The 23,019-nt window shown below is 35.7% G+C and overlaps 1 protein-coding gene across 4 annotated transcripts in view; it reads right to left on the bottom strand.

Annotated features, from left to right (window-relative positions):
- The window catches only part of LOC110995767 (semaphorin-1A), a 172,109-nt gene extending 153,864 nt beyond the window's left edge, over positions 1-18,245 (bottom strand). For all 4 annotated transcript variants that reach the window (XM_022263079.2, XM_022263082.2, XM_022263080.2 and 1 more), the window contains exon 1: positions 18,070-18,245. In XM_022263079.2, coding sequence (XP_022118771.1) covers positions 18,070-18,163 — 94 coding nt within the window. In that variant the 5' untranslated portion in view covers positions 18,164-18,245. The remainder of the gene's footprint in view (positions 1-18,069) is intronic.
- Positions 18,246-23,019: the final 4,774 nt, after the last annotated feature.

Below are 23,019 nucleotides of genomic sequence, written 5' to 3'. Positions count from 1 at the left end.
GACGGCGATCTGTCACTGTCAACTGTCACTGATAGCAAGACAAGTCGCTATTGCAGATTCTATCTTAAATCGATTCGATAGACGCCTACAATATTTTTTATTTACGATTGAGGTCAATAGGCGTCAAGGATAATCCATCTATTTATTTTGTTGTCTTGCACAAGGAAAATACTATGATTTAACGTACCATTTCCTTTAAAGCAAATTCTATTCGGCGTTTTCCATATTTTTATAAAATCCAAGGAAATGGTTCAGTTCGGTAATGTATCACGGCTTAACTGCCATTTTTGCTAAGCTTTTTGAAATTTATCAATGCGCCTTACAATTTGTCCGATCAGAAAGATCCGGATCAAAAACCAGTTGAATTTATTACATCAGCAAATCTTTCAATTGCCCTCTACCAAGGTAGAATAGAAATTCGATAGGTATTCAGCTCGCAGTTCAACTGCGGCTTTGTGACTAAGAACGACTGTCTTTTCATTTAGACTAAAGAGTTAAAAAAAGACAGATAGAGTGCTAATGGCGCAAAGACAGCTTGTTTGTTACGCTGTATGTTTGACGTACTTGAATTTGGTTATAGACAGGAATATACCTTTTTTCGGGAAATGCGTTACGCATACCCTCCCGCGGCACGGTTGTCTGATAGTGTAGGGTTATGTGGAACTCACTGCTGTGCATACCCACTGAAAACCCACGGAGCCACCAGCAATCGCCCGACCCAAAATACAGTAACAGCATAGCCTTGTATACATCCAGCCACGAGATCAGCCGTTAAACTCACGGTCTTCTATTGCACAGCAAGGGCCACTCACATCGGACAATTCACCCTGTTTTTTAATGCTCGGGGTGGCCGGATTGCGTCAGTATCCCTTCATATCTAGGATATGTCCCAAGTTCAGCCGTAAGTTCTGTTACAAATGCAAATTCAATTTAAATATTTAATATTATTAAAATTTATAATTACATATTTATTAAAGTCTCAGCAAAAGATTAAATAGTATTCTATTCGAAGTGGCAAGCTTTTTACAGGCCAATCTTTTTCGCCACGAATCTATGTTTCTAACGCACTGATTCTAAGGGAAATTTCGCCCATGCTTGATCCAAAGATTCTTTAAGAGACTAATTTTTGTCTTCACTCATGTCTTCTAAAACACCACTGGATATTTTTAAAAAGTGTATTTCTGAGAGGTATCATAACATAATCCAAGACTGCATCTTGATACACTTTGGCTGCAGTTTTCACTCCTTTTCACGAAAATGTAATTTAATTTAATAGATGAGACACGCCCCCCTTGTCCCTTACCAACCACTTGCAGCACAGCAGCTTCTATAGAACTGTGAGCACATACTTTACCATTTTGCTGTAGTTCTTCAATCGTGAAAATTATTTCACTGGTAAAGAGGATATTACCTGCGAATCGCGGCAGAAGACGTTTTGATCGATCCCCTCTAATAGTAAAGATTGATTTAGGTCATGTCCTGTATATGTTTCTTCTATAAGAATCGCGCTTCAGGTATTGTTTTATAATACGCGAAAGAGTCCTAGCGGGAACTTTTATTTCTCACGATAAACTTGTTCGCTGCCTAATGGGGTTCTGACGAATACTGGCTTTAGCAGCATGACAACCATTGTAGTGCTAACAGCACGCGACCGCCCCGATATTACTGGTCTTCGACAGACGAAGTGGTATCTGTTGATAGTACGATATACGAACATACAGCTAATACATAGCTTTTGAAGTGTCTCGAATATAACCAACGGCTCTATAGCCACTTTGTGTAAGGCGATCTATGCAATCCTTATTGTCTTTAACACCGCATTCCATATTCTAACTTGATAATTAACACGAAAAAAATATGTGAAATTTCGCAATATCCAAAAAAGTTTTTTAAATAAAATGCGAATTTTTAAAACGATATTTTCATTTGTAAAAGAAATTATGGCCAAACTAGTTAGTTTTCCACAGGTATGTGAACAAACATTCGTCCGTCCGTCATCACAGATGTCGATGTTTTCTGTCATAATGTTTCCGTTTTGTTTTCTTTATTGGAAAAATCGATTAAATCTCGTGTATCAAGAATTTATAAGGGACATAATCTATTTAAAATGCGAGGATCGTTACATCCGTCTGGACTAAAATGGATTACGAGAATATCATGAGAAAGTTAAGAAAAACAAATAGAGTACAATGACAAGTGTACCGATGGAACCACAAAGTGCATTTCTGCAAACGATGCGGGCAACTTCTTACTTTTTAACTACTGTACTTTTTTAGTTGTGGACAATAGGATTTACATTGCCGCATGCAACGAAATAATGTAAGTGATTCAGACTTGTACGAAACTTTATTCTAGTATTCTAATTGATTTAATTTAAAATGTAATTAATGCGACTGTTTCAATATTTCAAATAGTTACTGTTGTTACACAGACTAGACTTAGACTTAATAAACCACAAGGAGTGTTCAAAGGAGTTGTTTGGATACTGGATCCTGCAGCTCAGTTTCATCATCGGACACTATACAAAACTCCACCCGTACCACCTCAACGACCGTCGTTGCACCTTACTTAAACTACTGCTGAACTAGCTGCCCATCAATGAATTTCCAATTCCTCTAGGGTCATTCGAGAAAATAACGTACACATTCTTAAAAGGCCAACAATGTACTCTCATTGCCAAAGAACTCTTTGGCAATGAGAGTGTATGACTTATTATCAGGTGAGTGTCCCGTCCTGCCTGGTTGACCCCTGGTATATAAAATATAAAAAGAAACACAAATATTTCGCAAACATTTGTTACAATATTCTAGACATCAAGAAATTTCAGTAGGTTAGAAAATTCATCGTCTTTTACATCAAAATCTGATAGGACCTAAAAAAACAAAAAGACGCGACATGGTGGGTCCATCCACACAAAACAAAAAAATGTTTATTATTTACGTCATCTCTACATAAAACATTGGTCGTATTATTTATAAAGTCATAACCGTATATCAAAAGAACAATGCTATCTTCCCGGGGCAAACAATACGCCGCACAGATTATCGGAAATGACTTATCCTCTCCGCTAACCACGGAGAACGGATAAACGCAGATGCTACCATAATCTATAAACTTTCGCTCTTTTAGAACTTTTATTACTTCAATGTGTGCAATTTGTTAATTCATATTTTGGAAAATAAAGTGATATAATCAAAATTTATTTTAGGTTTACGTTCTTACCATTACCATTGGCCGAAAAATCAAACCAATTGTTTACTTTAAAATGACACATCTATACACATATTTTACAATTTCCTTGATTCCAAGGAACCAAGACGGTGAAAATCCTGAGATCTATATATGAATCTGAATCATCAATAAAAGAAGGCAAGGTAAAATACCGCGACGTATAAAAGAAAATTCTATCCACCCTTTTCATTATTCCAGAAAGTATACTTCAAAGTAAACAAAACAAAATTGGCGTTTGAGTTTTCTAACAATGACAAAGGCACGGCTGAAAGCAGCGACTACGGCTGAAGACGTGACCACGACCACAGACCCTAAGAGTCTAACTAAATCGTCTTATTTTTTATTCTTAAACGCCAGAGTTTGAATATAAACTGTATCGCCGCCCAGATATACCATGGGAATGCTACGTGTTTTTCGCTGCTTTTCTTATTGGTACGATCTTTGTAGTGAACCTATGAATCTGCAAACAGTTTATCCAGATGACAAGAGAAATGGGATCACGCTCATAGTGTAAGATCATAGCATAGCTCATAGCGTAGGGTTAAATTTGGCAGCATTGTTACGTTTTTCTAAGGTTTCAATTTAATTAAAGAAGTTTCCAAAGTCGAGAAATGTTTACAACTCTTTCATTGAAGGAATTTATGATCGCTGCCATTTTAGGGGGCTTCAAACACATCAACGATCGAACAATTGATGGGTCTGGTAGACATTCGTTTAAGCATTGTGAAGACAGGTTTGGGAAAAGGTTCGTGAAGGAGCTCTTTTGTGTATCCGATCAATTTGCCGAATGATATCAGCCATGGCAAAGCGAAAGTTGTATTGTCAATGGTTCTATTCTAACATTTCTTTTCAGATTAATCGTTCATTTATAGTGGTGAAATATGTTATGTATTTATAAATCGGCGTGGAACGTGCCAACGGTAAACACATAACTAAGTTAGCAAACATGAAAATATTATACCTACAGCCAATATGTAAGTTGACTGTATCGAAGATACATACTTATTGAGGAGAAGTTGAAGAGAAACTCTTAACGACTTAAGATGATAAACCTTTCATTTCCTTCGCCAAATCCCCTTAAGCCGATTACTTTATGTATTTTCCAGAATACCAGCAAAAATTTAAAAAGCAAAACTGTCAGACTGTAGCGGATATTTGCAAGAACGGTAGTTAGTATATGTAAATGAAAACATACGAAATATCTTTACACAGATTTCTCCTCTTTAAGTAATTTATCTAATGCATTAAAGTTGTAAGGAAACGATAAACAGCATCAAAAAATAAAAAAACGCAATAATTTTATTTAGCAATTTAACTTAGGCTCAAGATTTAAATAACTGAAATACGTACTTTTTAATACTTTTAGTAAGCAATATTCTCTAACGATACAAAGATCCTCAAAAGACCCTGATATAAAAGAATCGTCACCCTTGTAAGTCACACCATCGCGCCTGGGTGTAATGTTTAATCAAGGGACAAAAATAAGAAAAAGAGTCGCGACCGCTCATATTGTATCCCAGTATGTCTCGACAGGAGGAGGGGGAACCACCGAACCGTGCAACCGTCTACCAGCAGCCCTCTGTTTACCCGATCCACAATAACTTCATTGTAAGACTAACTTTTAGCTTAAGCTATTCATATTAGCACGAGCACGATCTAAATCACGTATCTAACCTAAATCTTCCGAAGTGCACTGGAAAGACAGACGCTATTAGGCTCAGTGCTGGACAATCGAAGCTATCAACGCGATCCATTAGACATTCCAAATAAGGCAAACGAAGCTGAATTATAACTGTATGCTTAGATCAGACCACACCCTGTTTGTAACAATACGACTGGCGGTCACAGTGTTTAGGCACTTATTGGGCGGAGACAGGGCTCACTTTGGCATACCGACGCCGGTTTGTCAAACGCATTGTGTGTAAACATTGCTTTGCATTCCCGTTTAGCTATGGAATATTTTACTCGTGTAAATATTAAGGTGGAATTTAGACTGGGGACTAGGTCTGTTAACTGGGGCGGCTTTATGTCACTCACTCGATCCCAATAATTACAGTGCCAGAGCTCTCCGTCAGTCTTTATTAGCTCCAACACAATCGATTGGATAGAATGACTGGCCGAGATTAATGATATCTCTTAGTTTCAACGGGTTTAATGATTTACGTTAATCGATCCGTTGATTGAGTCTAGATTACCTGATAGTGAAACTGTAACGTACAGTTTCAATAAGTACCACTGTACATGATATATGACGGAGTGTGTGAGGGGAATAGATTAAAGGAGTTACGAGAGTTCAAAGGAGACGAGGAGGTATTTAGACATATTATATGTATACTTTAAAAAAATAGAGGTTTATGCTTGTGCTTGGTACGATCGCTCAATCGAACCGAGGGACGTAACAACCAATGACTGAAGTTATAACAACCCGAACGTATGATAATCAAGTTTCGTAACAAATCGTGACATCATTTCGCGATTGCGACAATCGGAGAAAAGAGAGTCAAATAATTACTTTAATTTTGTTTGTCCTCATCACTATCATCAATCAAATTGTTTAATACAACGTGCATAATACAATGCCAGACTAATGTTAATTTAGTTAGTTGCGTTGACTTGAAATAAAAACACAAAATAAATATTTGTGAAATAACAGAAATCAGATGATTGGACTGACTGACGCCATTACATTATTCTAGGAATAGCTCCGTTATTCTGTGTGAAACGGCAGTATAGTAACAATTCCCGAATATGACCACTATTCTTAGAATTGTATATGGTAAAACGTAAATTAATTTATTCTCGATTAACTGGAAATTTATTCTAACATTAAGATTTACTATTGTATGGTCGAATCCACCTTAAATAGACTATTAGATGGTCGTCATTTGTGGATTGTTATATTGGCAAATCGAATAAACTGATGTCTCTGTGTCGTGTTATTACAATGACAGCTGACACCAGCGCCATTGCTCCCTTGTTGCAATTGTTTGTTTATAAAGCATTCCGAAATAATTTTTGTTAAGGCTTACGGCAAATACTACCCTTACTATCACTTTATAAGCTTTAGTTTAACATCATGTATTTCCTTCAACGTGAAAATCGAACTTTAGTCTTAAGCGCCTCTTGTGAAACAATGTTCGCTTCTCTGAACTCTTTGATGGGAACTTTGCCGAAAGGGAATGATTGATAAGTTCATCGAGCGATCGAATGAATAAGAGATCTACTAATAATAACATTGTCAAAGTCCATTGTCCGTCAGTCGACCCAATTACGGTTGAACACCACAGTGGAGCGAAATTGTTCGATCTGTCTACGGAAATTAAATTTTCTGAATACCTATCCGTTCGATTCTATAGAAAGGAAAAGTGTACTGCGACCATTCAAATTAGATCCTTTACGTTACTCAGAGTCATTTCTCAGCAAGGATTACGATAAGATGTACGTATATTTTTGTTCAGGAAATAGATTAGACTTCACGAACATACAGATTTATAAATATTGTATTGCTTTCATTGTCACATTAACAATTTTGAAACTTTTTGACCCTTTTAAGTAATGAGTAAACAAACACGTCATTATTAAAAAGTTTAAACAAAGGATTTCATTTAGAGCTTATAAAATATTTCCACGTATTCACTTCATACAGAAATCATTTGTTATTTTAAGAATGCTCAGCGCACAATCGCAAGGGTATATGACGGATCTCACCATTGTAACTTTCCCTACGCTGACGAGGCACTTTTTCAGGGAAACGCTTAAACTCTTTGTGATCCCGATATCCTAAGTGATAGGAGGTAAATCCTTACAATGAATTTTTCGTCGTTATACAATCTTATTATTTAAGAATGGTATTGGTAACAACTGGCAACTGACAAATAACCATACCTTGGTTAGGTAAGGCACATTTATATGCCTGAACAAAAATTATTTAAGTATATTGCTATGTTTTAACTTTTTTATAAAATACAAAAAGGGGGTCAAACGATAGGAATGACTATGGCGGACGATGGACAGACAGTTTCGAAGATAAACGTACGGTACGTATCCGGCGTACGATGACATGCTTTAACTTAAAATTATTGCAACGAAATACTAATCCTGCTAACTCTAACTGCGCAATCTCTAGTGGGTTAAGCTAGTAAGTTAATACATAGATCAGAACTAATTTTAAGTTGTCTCGAGCTCAACGACCCCTCTCGATATATTATTAGCTAAGTGCATGTGCAATTGTCCTGTTAGAACACAAACAATGCGGGGGCAATCAAACAGGCGGATGCCGTAATTAAGATGTTCACAAGTAATTTGCAAATATGGTGCTGCTTGGTGTCTTCTCTTAATGTAATGATATTGTCTAAGTGCCTTTATTAGGAAGTATTTGATTAATAATGTAACAATTTTATGTAAAAGACCCTATTTATTGGTTCCAGTTTTGAAATTAAATTATATTATCATGTACCAATTACTGAAAGTTTATAAATCAACTTTACATTCAGTACAATGTTTAAAAAAACAAAATATTGTAGAATTGTAATTTCCGGTTGTAAAGGTAAGAACGTGTAAGAGAACGGAGCGTAATGATTGATTTGGTTCGAGTTTTGAACAAGTTTTGCCAAACTTTGAAAAGCCCATTTTTGTGATTCAACTTTAACCAGCAGCAACGAACACAAAATTACGTAATAAGCAGTTATATATATTGAGCACAACATTCGACGGCCTCATTGCTGTTCACGTGATGTCTGATGTCTCCTGAACATGTACATGAATACTGTAGCATGTGATAGTGAAATTTAACTACAATAAATTTGGGCTTATTTTTTTTAGGAATTTTACAATTTAATTGAATTGGCAATATCAAAATTAAAACAGATCGTAGAGCTAAAGGTGTAGAATTATTGTTACATATTATTTCATTATTAAAAAAACCGTGTGCAACTAGAGTAGGCAGTAGAGCTATGCAAACATGTCCAATTTGGCATTTTACAAAAAAAATCAACGTTAAATATTAGTCGTATTTTGGAATTTTAGGGTATGTCGTTTATTGGATAAACTGCCTATTTACTTTCCAGATCTTTAATATAACCTGTATTACATAATAGATTCAATTAATTATCAATGGTAAATTTAATTTGAAAAATTCTCGCAGAAAATTTACTATACTGAGTTATTTAAATTTAACTACCTTAGTATTTTAGCAGACACGATAGCCCATTGCCGGTCAGCCTTAGGTGATGGTCGTTTGTGGTAGTCAACCCAAATAATTGCTAATAAAAGTCTTTCAAACGCAAAACTTTGCTAATATTTAGACCGATGCCCGTCAAAAAATGTCGAAAGAAAACGAGCGCCTCGCTCCTAGTTTTATTGAACGTTTTTTCCATCGCTAACCATCATGTGCCAAACAGCTGCCGCATACGATTTTTTACCAACTTGAACTTTTGACCCCTCCACGATCATTCATGTGGGAATTATTTTTCTCGTAGCATTTTAACACTTAACACAAGGACACACGTACTCGATTCGCGTGCGAGCTTTAAGTTATTTCAAGTGGGTACTACGCTTGTAGTTATAAATTAATTGGTTGGAGTTTTTTGGGGAATTAAACTATATTGGTGTGCAACGGAAATAACAATTTTGACGCGATGCCAAAATAATAATTTAAAAAATCGACTCTCCAATTCCATTGTACGAAAGCCCTATCGAGCTTTCGATTTTCAACATCAAGTTTTACGAGTTTAAATTAATTTATTTTACAACGTAATATTTGAGGTACATTGACATTTTATACACTGAAAAAATAAAAAAGGTATTTAATATTAAACATATAATAGACACACTACTGTGAATTCATCCTCCGAACATATAAATATACCGATTGTGTCGGAGAGGCATTTATTACCAATGTTAATCGCGTTCCGTAAGTTATATCTCATACGACGCAAGGCCATGCGGGCAGTCTGACAAGTACGGTTCTATTTGTTTTACAATACTTTTGGCAGAGCTGCTTCGAATATTTGAGTGGAAGTCGATAATATAGCAACCACTATTATATTTGTATATGCTTCGACAGTCTTATTTATCTCGTTTCGGTATCGGAATCAATCTCGTGATTTTCCAGCAATTTGGAAAGTAACCGTTATCCAGGCATATATTGAACAAATGATAAGGGGACATAGCAAGTATAGATCGGCAGTCCTTCAGAATATATGATCGTCTGCCGTCTGGGTCTGCTGGGCGCTTCGGATTTGTCACGCTGCGCTGATGTCACTTCGGATGCGTGCACGTATGAGCGGCTGCCGGTACCCACCGCCATCGCCTCCTTCACATACAGCCACGCGGTCTCCCTAATGTGGACTGAATAAAAATATGCCGCAACCATTTTTTTTTTTAATAAAAATTCGATGTTTGATTGACTACTCAAAAACTGTTAGCCGTTTTTTTTTTAAATATGTCACTAGGCCAATTCCGTATTAAAGTATAAAGAGCAAGTACAAACAGGATTACTATAGCATAACGTAACATTCAAGTATCTAGAAATAAGTAATAAAACAGTGTCACGTCATTAAGGATAAATATGGTTATGGCCATAAAGGCCATTATCGCGCAGCCAAGGAGTTCTACCCCCCAGGGGTCCAAACTCGCTCCTAGACAATTACGAGTGACGTGTCATAAAAAGCAACATTTCTTATAATATAATCACGTAGCATTAATAGGAACATTTCATCGCTTACTTTAAATGATGAGCTCGAGAATCGCGCTGTATATCATCTTTTAGAAAATAATTTGTTAATAATTGCAAATAAACAAGCCTAGTAAAAACAAATACTAAAAATGATAGTGACACCGAGTACCATCTATGTTTCATTATTTAATTAAGAATCGGAGCCTGAATTTCCGTCTTAAAATTTGCATAAAAAACTTTTGTGTGATATTAATGACCTTGCTACCAACAACTTGAGACACGAGGAAGTTTTAATAATTCGAATGCCATTAACCTATCGCTATCTTAGACACGGTATAACATCGCGAACTTATCTCAAGTCTCAACTAATCCAATGTCACTAAGGAAGTAAGTAAGCGTAAGTCGAGTTTCCAACAGGAACTCGCTAAACCAATGAACCCGAAGGCTTAATTATAATTATACTGGGTCAATGGTTTTTACTAATATCAAATATTGTTTGCTTTGTAGCTAAAAGTTGCATCCTCAAACTCCTTTCTTGCATTAGTAGCCTTAAATTAATACTTAACTTTTGAACACCTACATACTTTAGCATTTGTAAATAATATAATTTTTAATTAATTAACAGCGAAGACAAGTGTCGGACAATGATACACTTATGTTCTAAACGATCCTTGCTCGTAATTTTTTTATTTTTAGACTAATTAGAAATACTCTAATAGGATTTAAACCAGAACTAATCCTTATATAAAATGTTAAGTTCTAGTTAATTTTTAAAATACGTGTAGTCGTTTTGATAGCTATTTAAGCAAAATTAATTTAGTAAGAAAACACAATCCGCGATGGAAAGGAACAAAGCAGCAATTTAATTAAAGTGATGAAAATCAGATTTTGAATGAGTGAATCCCTATTTTTAAAGTAATATTTCATTAAAGGTGTTCCGAAATGTAAAGGAAAAATCAAAATTGTATTTTGATGAAATGTAAATCTCGTCAGAGACGCTTCTCTTATACGCTTCTAATGTGATTCTTGTGACTAATAATTTTGTGATTCGGATCCTCATTTCATATCAAACGTCACGATATTTCCTAAATTATTTCCGGTAAATTTTACTCCGAATGACTCCACTGTCGAGAATACTACAAACTTTATCGGCCATCGGCCACTCTGGTTTAGTTGTGATGGCGGCATCGGGGTGACCTGCTTCAAGCGGTAGCTTTATCAAGACTCCAATCACAAATATTTTCCTCATAAGACACAGATTTGTAATTTTCGCTCGCCTTAATCGTTTAATTAATCTAGATCCAAACATTTGTTTATTGTCGTGTTATACAATTGTTTAACTGGTAATTTAAAATCCATAAAATATAATTATCAGTATATTCAGCAGTCATTGATCTCAAATAGGGCTGATTAATCATGGTTTCAATAGTTTTGCCAGAGTTGTATCAATGACTAATAAAGAAATAAAAATCTGCGGCTCTAGTCGTTTAGACTACACTTATGATAAGAAGCAAAAGTGATGTTTAATATTACAATTGCCTAAGTAACTTTACAAACTTGATTTCATAAAGTGATACTCATAAATCAGTATTTGTTTGAACTGTATAATTTACAGAATAAATTTATGAATGATGTCTAGCTAAACGGAACTAATAAAAGTTTAGGACAATTTTTGATACGGTTCTCGTTTGCACAAAGATTGTGTGGTACACATCTCAGTCGGTAGCCCTAACAGGAGATCAAGTTCAAGAGTAGCCTGGAGATGCGGGTGCGCGGCCGCATGGCTTGTTTATTTTTAAATTACTAAATATACATCACTCCGAGCGGAATATGCTTTGCTTTTATTGACTTTCTTGCTGATGGACATTTATACAATTAGCGTTTCCATTATGTGCTGGTTAAATCAGCACATCACTGATTAAATTCTTACCCCATTATATTGTGCTTTTGAAACTTAAAAATAAAAAAAAGACTTTAAAAGAAATAGTGCAGGGCATATTGGAGGAAGATGGCGGTACCTTTGTGAAGAAATGGAGCAAAAATAGAGACAGATGTTGATGATGAAATTCTGCTGCTGCAGGCTTTTGTGTTTCATAATAACGGATTTGTCTCGGCTATTGTATATTTTTTCTATGCTGTATTTACACTTATGCTTACTCCTCTTCTGTGTCTAAGGATTAATATACATCGAATATTGTAAGTAGCTACTGCCCTGATCTCACAGACAATATAGCCGCTCATTAATGGATGAAAATCAATTTAAATACAGAAAACATTTCCATATGACCGCCTATAATTAAAACACAGGTAAACTTCCTTCAATCGGAATAGAAAGCACGCGATGGTGAGCGACCCTCGCACTATTGTTAATTTCACATTGTACAAGCCACCTGGCTCATTACGATCGCCGAGCTCCTGCAGCCTACCCTACTGCACTCGATGTCAGCTTAGTACGATAGAAATTCAAATTAAAATTATTGCAAAAAGTAAACATTCGTTTATCACGCATTGTTAAGGCATTCTAATTTATTTCTTGAGCAGCAACACGTGTATATTATGCGACAGCTTAAACACCTAAATTACGGCATATTTACTTGAGAGTGCTTAGACATACAATAAAACCCATAATTTATTTATTTATTTATTTAGTAATCCTACAATTAACATAAATTATATATAATTACAAACAAATACACTGAAAATATAGCCAAAGATGGAATACATGATACATTTTACGAGAAAAAGGTTTAGAAAAGGTAACAAACAAACAGAAAGTATTTAATACATTTAACTACTTAATTGTGATTTAATAACTAAGCCTAAATTGGTTGTATAGTGTGATGGTGTAAAAGTGTGGGTGAATGAATGATATAGGTGATTTTGCGCTTATTAATTAATATTTAATATAAAGATGTTTTATCTCGTAAAAAAATTAAATGATAAACCCGCGTTTATATCCGTATAATCCGGAAGTCTGCGGTATGTATGCAGCCTACAAACCAATCATTTCAATTTTCATTTCAAGCTATCATTTAAAGATCTCGATAAACTGGTCTAGAAGTGCGTTTCACTTGCCTACTAGCATGCGTCAGTGACTGGCCCATTTCTTTCGACCCATTGACTCGTACCCATTCATTGGAGCCTTTACGAATGTAAAGGGATTTTAATGCGACTCACTGCAAATGAGGCCGTCTGCATATTCCAATAGCAATTAAAAACAAACATTATTTTATCTAAGAAGCGAACCTTACGTTTCCAATAAATAAAGCATATGTGTCGACAGGCTTATCAATTACTCGCGGCAGCAATTGATTCGGACAATGGAAACAAATGTAGAGCCTGTCTAGTTTGTGAATGTAAACTATTTTTGCGTTGCACAATGGTGGAGCGTTACAACGAAGTTGCAACAAAACGAGAGGCTGAATGTAGATCCCCTCATTGGACTTATTATGAGCTTCCTTTTTAATCCGGATTTAAAACTGCATGACAATGGACTAGGCACACTTACCTAGCGTTTTGCAAGTCTTACTTGCATTATGCGTACCGAATTCGGCAAATATTTTCATTTCTAAACCAATGTTTGCCCTTTACTTTTAGGGAACGCAATAAAAACATCGTTCCCTTTTATTTCATCTCTATCCTTCCGCGTTTCAGATTTGAATCGAACGGCCGATATCGTATTCCATTATGTTCCTGTTTGGTAGGAAAGCAATATCGTCAAAAAATGTTATAGCACATTCAAGTTATGGCCAATCTTCATAACGTATTCGAGAAAGTTATGAGAGTTCCCGCGAGCTCTCGCAAAGGAAATGCATAGTGGAACAAATGTCATGCACATGCGGTTAACCGTCTTATTTATGGAATGCAATATCTATTTTGCAGACGCTTTCCGAACTCTACAGATCTCCCAGACGTTATTAAACATGTTCACACACGCTCCGGACGAACGTCATTAAATAAGGTCACAAGAATCCATATGAGCATAAAGTCAAAGAATAGATTTACCATAAATCCCACACTGGGCGCAGACAACATAGTCTTGACATAAAATTGTCTTTCTGCCGCCAGGCGGCGCCACAGCTCCACCCCTTACACCCCGCACCTCATGCCGACGCGTTTTTGACGCCACACGCACGTGCGTATCCGCGCCGCAAGTCACTCAAGGCGGAGCATTGACAGTTGAGACAAAACTGTATTACTTTTAATTAAGGTTCACATTAAATCTAGCAATCAATATTTACAACGAAACAAACCATAAACGACTCTGTAACGGCACATTAGAGCGCATTTTATTTCGTTTATTCCGCACATTCCATTCGCCTAATAGCGAGCATTGTCGATGGTCGCTTGAACTTTTGTCCTTTTTGATTAGCGGTTATCGTTGCGGGTACGATATGATTTTTATTAATCACAATTGCGACCCACTTTCTCAAACGTACCGGACTCCCCTCAAAGGTCACATACAGAGCGCCGAACATCTTTTCTTGCATTGTATTCAAAGATTGAACCGTGTCATAATATTCTCTCGAATTTGGTGCCGTATAATGCTGTAATACCGAGTTTATTCCCCTATCGATCGAGGTTGAAATTAAATAAATTGTAGTGGAGAATCCAATCATAAACAACATCGCATCACATCGGTATTATGCACCCCAACCACATAACAGTTCCCCTGAGTATTGGCTCCTGACGAATGACCCAATAAATACCCATAAGGCAAAACGTGACACGTTCTAAACATTCCAGGCTATAAAAGCATTATCCTGTTAAGTAATTTATTTCTTCGTCAGGTGTACAGTTACTTTGTGGGCCCATTTAAACGTTTTACAAACCAAACCAGGGGCGCTCGAAGCAATAACCCAATATTAAATTGATGTTAAGAATAGCTAAGCCCTATTGTAAAGAGTCTATAAATCAGTGTACCTTCTTAAAATGGTTTTGTACATGATTTTATACCTCAAAGTGATTGATATATATTATGAATCATTTTAACAGTTTTATATAATATGTTTAAATTAAAATGTCTAATCTTTAAAACAAAAACAAAACAGAACATCTTACAGAATATTCTCATTTCCGTCCCTTTTGGATTTCCAAGTCTTAAAATCAACTGTCTGTAGAAACCGACTTAGGAGTTCGGGCGCTTCTCATACTAATTCTTCTCAAACACAACTGAATAAATGACAATTATTCGAGTTCCATATATTCGTAATGTACTGATTCAGTACAGTTTTTGTAATTGAGTTCAGTACTGTTCGGTTCAGTACTAGTGATCAATTTAAAAACAGTGTTGTTAATCACCTATCAGATACCTAATGTGCATCTGGGGAAGAAATATCTTTAAATAAGTAATTAATAAATAGAAATAAACTTAATATGTGGTAACATATTTTCTCCGTTTTAGAAGTTTTTTTTCAGAATTTTGTGTTTAGCGTAATTCATATTTAGATTATATTGCTTTGAACTTATACTGTAGAAACTTTTGTACTTTAATGTCAATTATGTTTGTAAGATTTTTTTTGACTTCATAATTAAATAGTCACTAAACAACACTTGATATAATTTAATTATTTTACAATGATTTAGGGTGTGGGCTATACTCTATTTTTAAATAGAGATCAAACTTTCGTAAAGGCTAAAAATAGATAATGTGTGAAGAAGTTGGTGTGACACCGCTGACCCTTCTCAACAGTCAATGAATCATGAGGAGCAAGATGAAACTAACAAGTTCAGTGATCAGACAGAAAATCACGTAGCCCAAGAACCGGTCTGAACATACAATCATGCCATAATAACTAACTTGCGACACTTACCATCGATATATAGCTTTCTAGACTTAAATGTGGGTGTAAAGTGTATAATGCCCTGTCCTCCAAGAATACGCTATAGAAAAATGTTTTGTTAAATGTTAGGTTTAGAAGGCGAAATTTGAACGGGATTAAACCATTTCTTGCGAACTGGTTTTCAATCGCCTAAGCCTAACGGCATCTTCATACCTTGATGTTTGCGAAAGATTTATTCCTATTTAGAAGGAAATTATTAATGTGTTAATTATTTTTTACGCAATTTATTGTTATTTAACAACAACAAATTATGTAATTATTATCTAATTTAAATAAACATATGTTCCTTTATCTTAATGTTTTTGCATCTCTACTAGAAGTCTTATATGTATTATATATTTCACGTTTCTTAAAGTTGTACGATTTTTATTGTAATAATGAATTGCAAAAACAGCTTTTCTAAAAATCTATTAATGGCTGCTCTCAATTCACACGTTGAAAATAGCTTTTCTTTTGTTAAGAGACATAAATCCGTTTCTTTATTATCTTGAAATGAAGAGGCGGACTCCATACACGCCTTTGGTCATACTAAACCACATTATGTAGTTAAAACACTGGCTTTTACTGTGATAACATTGTTGAGGATGGTTCTCCTCTGCTAATAAATCTACCAATAATGACAGAAATGTGAATAATAGATAAACTGTATTTAACTTATAAAAAATAAATATGGTTATGGTAATGAGACCCCGTTATGAGAGTATGTAATATTATTTAAATACTGCTTTCGATGTACAAATCGACATTTGTTTGCTTTAACTCTACTTTTAACTGCTTTAGGATTTTTGACATTATGTGAATAATATTGAACGAACGTGTATTTGGTTTTTGTTTTAAATTTATTAATATTCTTTCAACATCAAACTAATACAATATTTTAAAAGAACAATGAACGGATATGCGTTGGACCTGTAAATGTCTAGACTGACGTTTGTTCATTCACAAACTCTAATCGGTCTCATTGCGGACGTAATGGAACCATAAATTATATTATACACATATGCTAAGTAAATAAAACTTTATTATCTTAATTCTCGTCATTTTCGTCCTAAGCAGAGTAACCAAAATCGTATATAAATGCCAATGTTATATAAAGTTTAAAAAAACTTGAACTCTTTCTAAACCATTTAAATCTAGTCTTCCGCACATATTACCTTATACATAGTAATGTATTTTAAAATCAACCAAAATTGTCCGGGTGAGCTCATAATATGCTAGAATTCGTTTGTATGTACATTAATTTTTCCTGCTTTAAAATTAGTCTAGTTAAAATAACAGATAATACAAACCTAAATGGTTGAATCGAAACTTGAAAATGGAAACAATCGCAACAATTGCAGCATTCGGCTGAGTTAGACAAAGTTTAGTACGGTACGTTAAACATGGTATGGATCGCTATTCTGAGCGAAACATTGCAAAACGCAGAACAAACTGCCTCGCTTTGTGATGCACTAATGAGAGGCACGTGGCCGTCCCCTGCAATGCAGGCAGCACAATAAAACAATAGAGGCACGGTCCTCCTCTTTATCATACACGAAGCATCGCGTGTCTACTCCGTACGGTTTGTTGGAGCACTATGTCAAGAAATCGCAAAGCTTTTTGATTTCTCTAAAACAAGAGCGATGAAAATGATACGGAGCCAAATTTCCTGGTTGTATTTATGTAATTTTTTAAAGAATTACATCGTGTCGGTCAAGTTTCTCCACAATTTTAATATACGAATGTCCATATAGTTATCGTATATTTGTTTGTACGACTATTACGGTTTATGTCACAAAATCGTCAAAATTTCTTATGTAGATTATTCAATGAGATTTAAGTACCAAAAAAGTGATTAACTATGAATAAATAATTAGCAGAACATAACAATTCCAATAATATCCATTGTTCATATCAATAGAAAATGGCATTCATTATTACTCTATTCAACGTAGAGAAAGCTCACGACTGCCAACGACAATGCGATAAAACCGAGTCTATAACCTCCTTTAACCGAATCGACATAACCTAACAACACAATTTTGTGATTTTAAGCTCCCATCTGACGGAACATTGCTCAAGTTGTGGTATTCAAATACTTGCTTAACAACGTTAAATCAATGAATGAGTTTTAGTTATTAAAGTGATAAAATTGTATCGATTATTCAGTCGTGAAGCTTTCTGTTTTGATTCTGTTGGCCCAAAAAAGATAAACACGAGCTTTCGACGCATGTTTTGACGCGCGTGTGCCGAGTCGACGTAAACACGAATTCTGTTAAGCATTACACAGAGACATAACGATTGTTGGTTTCCGGACCACATCAGAGTCCATGCACTAACCTAGCTGTGCGAAGACCTTCGGGCGGACGTTCTCCTGCCAAGCGGCCGCGGCTGAGGCGAGCAGCGCCGCCAGGAGGGCACAGTGAACGATCATGGCACTAGTCACAAGTCGACATCACTCGATAAGCACTCGCGACGCGTTCGGGCGCCAGTAAAGCGATCGGGACGGCCGCCGGTGGCTGACTGAGGGCCGGGTCGGGGACAGGGGGGCGCGCCTGCGCCGCCGGCGCCCCGCCGTCTCGCATGCGTCGGGCTGGAGTGCGGACCTCGCACGTGACGCAACCCTCCTCACCCCAACGCACCCTACTCCAATGTTGCCAACCCTAAACCGAGAGCTGTACAGCAGTCGCAGCGAACTGGTAGTCATGGAAAAAGTCATAACTCTTCTGTCATTGGAAGTCTAGAGCGGGGGAAGTCAGCTAAATGAGTACACGCAGTGGTCACTCGCCTGGGGACCGTGTTAGATTCTCATGTGCTTAAACTGGGATTAGGGAAAGTTGACTGCAGGCGCTGGGGATTGATCACATTCAACATAGAGCGGTTTGACTGTCGCAGTGGGTTGACCCCATGGCGTTGCGTAGGAATGTCGGGTCTTTTACCGCATTTACACATGTGGAGGTATTCAGTAAGTTTTTTATGATCGGCGACCAACACCAACGACTAAGGTCCACCAAGATTGTTTAAATAAATATGTACTGCAATACTTTTGACTTGTTTTTAATATCGAATACAATCATCAGTATACAAAACACTATATCGTCATGAACACTAAACCTGCAATTAAACTTAAACACCCCCCGCGACGCCATTGTTTACGGCGGTATTAAAAATTCGTTAGCGAGTCAAGGGCGGAACAACAGTGCAACGCAATTACAATTTTGACTAACGGGATGGAATTCGATGCATTAAGAATGCTCTTAATTCCCCTTCCGGAAAAATCCCAGCCGAAGCTTTTGTCGCTAATTGACGCTTATCACGTAATGATGGAGTCGGGTAGCTTCACCTCTTTTATGTTTACTTAGTGGGATTCCTGAATACTTACCACTTTTTTGCACAATTGCGTGGGTATACTACTAAGTATACGAGAAAAGATTACACGCAATTGTGTAAGCTTTTCTCTTACAGTAACTGTAAAAAGCTCTCTTTTACCAATTATACTTTGGTGACGCGCCATGTAAAATAAACATTGAACGGCACCATTATTTTAATTACACACACTATAAAGTTAATCAAGCGTACAAAAAAAAGTAAAGGAGGCAAAGTCCTAACTCGTATTTCACTTAATAATTTTCATAAATAAGGGGTTCTTAAGCGTCATAATAAAAACAGCAGTCCGTCCATTTAGGCAACAAGATGGAACTGTGTCAAACTAATTCTATTGTAGCCATATCGGAGTGCAGACTCGTGTGAAAATCAATAAAATAAACATTTAGATAGTTTGACTCCCCAATAACATGTTGAGTAACGAAGTTGTTTCTTTATTATTTAACTAAAATTGTTTGTTCTACACTTTAATCGATTATTAAAACAGTAATATCAAAAAGTACATAATCGAATATGCACAATATATTGCTATACTGTATTTGTCATAGTGCAATATGTATATTATTATCATGTAGGTCTTTACATGCAATTTTATTCTCTATTATGTATATATTAAATTAAAATCCCACCGCCCTCATTAGACACACACATAAGTCATTTAATTTAATACTTACATTTTTAACTCCTTTGAAACCCTAGAGACTTTACTGTGCTCAACTAATGTGCTGTGCGTAACCGAGTTGAAAAGCTACCTTTATGGATTTAATTAATAAAAACAATATCAAATAAATATCGTACATGTTTCATTGCGATAAATTCGGTTCCCTGTTAAAAAGCAAACACATTGGTACATCTGTTTAACGCCTAAACCCACCGCAAACCTATCTCAATCCATTTTTGACTATCTGAGATATACATCCCAATCCAAACATTGATAAAAGTGTGCTAACAACCAATCGACGGATTGTAATAGCCATCTGTCGATACAAGCTATCCACGGTAGGTCGGATCGGTGTATGTGGATAAAGCTTTGTATGAAAATGACAGTTCAACTGTGCCAATATCCTATCTTATGATTTCAACTACACCAGTTTTTAAAAGGATATAAAGGTATTTGATATGTTTTAAACATATACCTGTATATTTTAATATTATTAGTACGGTTTTATTTACTTTAAGTACTTGGTTTGTATTGATTATCAAATATGAGTGTAAAGAGCGAAGGGATTGCATTCTATCAGTCGCCAAAAATGAATTGTCTTCGTAGGGTTTGGTTATTGGGATGCAGATAGGAGATCGATCGACTGTCAACGACTGATCTCAGATTGTTTTCAACCTGAGATTATGTATTTATTATTGGGTTCGGGCGTAAGTGATATTTTTGTTTAGGCTAGTCAGAAATCGGCCTCCCGCGCTTAACTTATTAACTCGGCAATCGAAATTAGAGTCAATTAGTGGCCAACAATAAAGTAGAAACGATGCCACGTCATTCTAGTACGACACTGTGAAAGGTAATTAATTACCAAACGTTCAGACAAAAATCTGGAAATGGAATCTGAAGCACGTTTCGCGCAGTGTCTTAAAGCAAAGGATTGAATAAGCTGAAAGTTAAGAAGCGAGAATCAGCTTTCCTTTACCAGAACTACATTAATAGACCAGTAAAAACTTGTTAAAATGACTGTTTCACAGATATTTAATAAAATATTTAACTAAAACTTCTTCTCGAGAAATAGAAAATGGAACACCCGTGGAACTAAGACTACCATTTTTTATTGATTGAACCTATTCATTGAGTTTGCGAATAGTAAAAGTACAATAATTTTGAATTTGCGTGTCCATCATAAATATAATAAAAAATCTTAGTCAAGTTGTCCAAAAACATAACTAAACAGCGAACTTAGAATGAATATTCATTCGATCAAAAATTCAATGTTAATTCGTGTCAGGGTTTGAAGGGAAAAGGAAATTAATAGAATTTTTAGTAGATACGCTTTATAACCCCAAACCCTTGAGACCTACTGAAAAATGTACAATTACGAAATGGAAAGATGTCAAAGAAAAACGACAGAATAAATTATAACTATCCTTGAATTACTTGGAACTGAGACCGAAAATTACAGTTCATCCTTACTACCACCGGATTTAATTTGTTTCATAAAAATATCTTAATTATATTTCTTACAAGAAAAGCTCATCTATCGGTATCCTACTTAGACTAAATTAATCCTAAAATATCCAAACATACATTTATTGAGTAAAGTTGAGTTTTTAACAGGAAACTTTGCGCCACTTTGTCCACAAAACGCAATCTAAATTAGTGGTCGGCGAGCACAAAAAGACGCACTTTTATAGCTCAGACCGAAATGTAAATAGAGCCTGGCCGGACACCACCAACTTTTGATCCAGGATTAATTTCAACACCGACGGGCGGCGAGCGCTTATTGCATACTTTTTGATATTTAATGAGTTGGTTCCGTTTTTAAATATTTGTAATAGTTAGGTTAAAGTATTCCCATCTTTAAATTACGCGATTTATTTTCAGCTAGACATCTGGAGTTTTTTCTTGTCTTAATAATATTAGGACAATTTTTTTTGACAAATTTGGATCTTTTTAGTTCATTTAGTGCTAGACAAAATGAAATAAAGTTCTAAATAGTGTAATATCAGACTGGTATTTTATAATATTTACATTTTTCGTCTGCAGTGAAACGTACAATATTTTAAATCAACGCTGCATTTTTAAGACAGATAGAAGTTCATGACCTTCTAATTAAGTGAAAAATATTTTCTTATTCTTATTTTCAGGCTTAATTTAAGTAAAAAACCCGTAAACAGAAAAGATTTAGCTATAGCTAGATTTTCTTATATATTGTACATATTATATTCGTATATATTGTTCTTGAGTCTTCGATTGTCTCTAGTGTTGCCCAAAATCGGTCTTGGTCTTGCAGTCTTGGTCTTGTTCTTGCATTTTTGCAAGACCAATACCAATACCAAGACCGCCTTATCGTAGCAAGACCAATACCAAGACTGAAGCCTGCAAGACTTGAGCAAGACAATACTTAAGCCTGCAATACTCTTGCGTCTTGCAGTTAGGACAAACTGAGATTTAGGCGTTATCAAATTTTCAACTTTATCACTAGAGAAATAAGGTTCAAGGTTGATTGGGAAAATGTGACGTTCTGCGAATAAACTGTTGGTCGGTCGGTGTATTATATACCTACATATTTGATAATTTACCGTCAAAGACGCCGCGGTTTGCAACAAGTGTATCACAGCATTTGACACGCTGTCTCGATAGTGGGTGATTTAAACAAATTTGAAACGTGGAAAAACTCCAAATATGAGCGACGTCATATTGCTTTACGCATTTGGTTTTAAAATCACACATTTCCAAAAATCGAGATTTGCAGTGTCGGTTTATCAACTTCTATCTTATCTACTCTAGTAGCTAGTAACCTCCATAAAAACAGCAGGCAACGTATAGTTCCAATAAAAAAGGAACATAATAAACAATATTATTTGCATAATTATCTACACTTTATTTTTGCGTAGGCACAAAACCTATTTGATTTTGATTCTGATACTTCTGTTTTTTAATCTTTCAAAGATTTATTCTATCTATCAAAGAATGCCGCATTTTTCTTTGTCGGTCTTCGGCTTGTGTGCTTATAAATATGAGTTTTTATTTCAATTTCAGTCATTTCTAATTGAGTTTCGCTTCGAGTCTATCTTATTTATTATTCTCGCCCATTTACCTAGCTAGGTACTCTAAATTCTTATTGCTTTCGGAGTGGATGTTTACAATTTGACATGAGTGACGAATAAATAGCAATAGGCTAATAGGTATTTGCAAGTCTTGCGAGACTTGCGAGACTCTTGCTGCAAGATCAAGACCAAGACCAA

Source organism: Pieris rapae, chromosome 1 (assembly GCF_905147795.1).
Source record: "Pieris rapae chromosome 1, ilPieRapa1.1, whole genome shotgun sequence".
Taxonomy (NCBI): domain Eukaryota; kingdom Metazoa; phylum Arthropoda; class Insecta; order Lepidoptera; family Pieridae; genus Pieris; species Pieris rapae.
The sequence above is the reverse complement of the archived record's forward strand: the minus strand, read 5'-3'. Positions and strand labels throughout refer to the sequence as shown.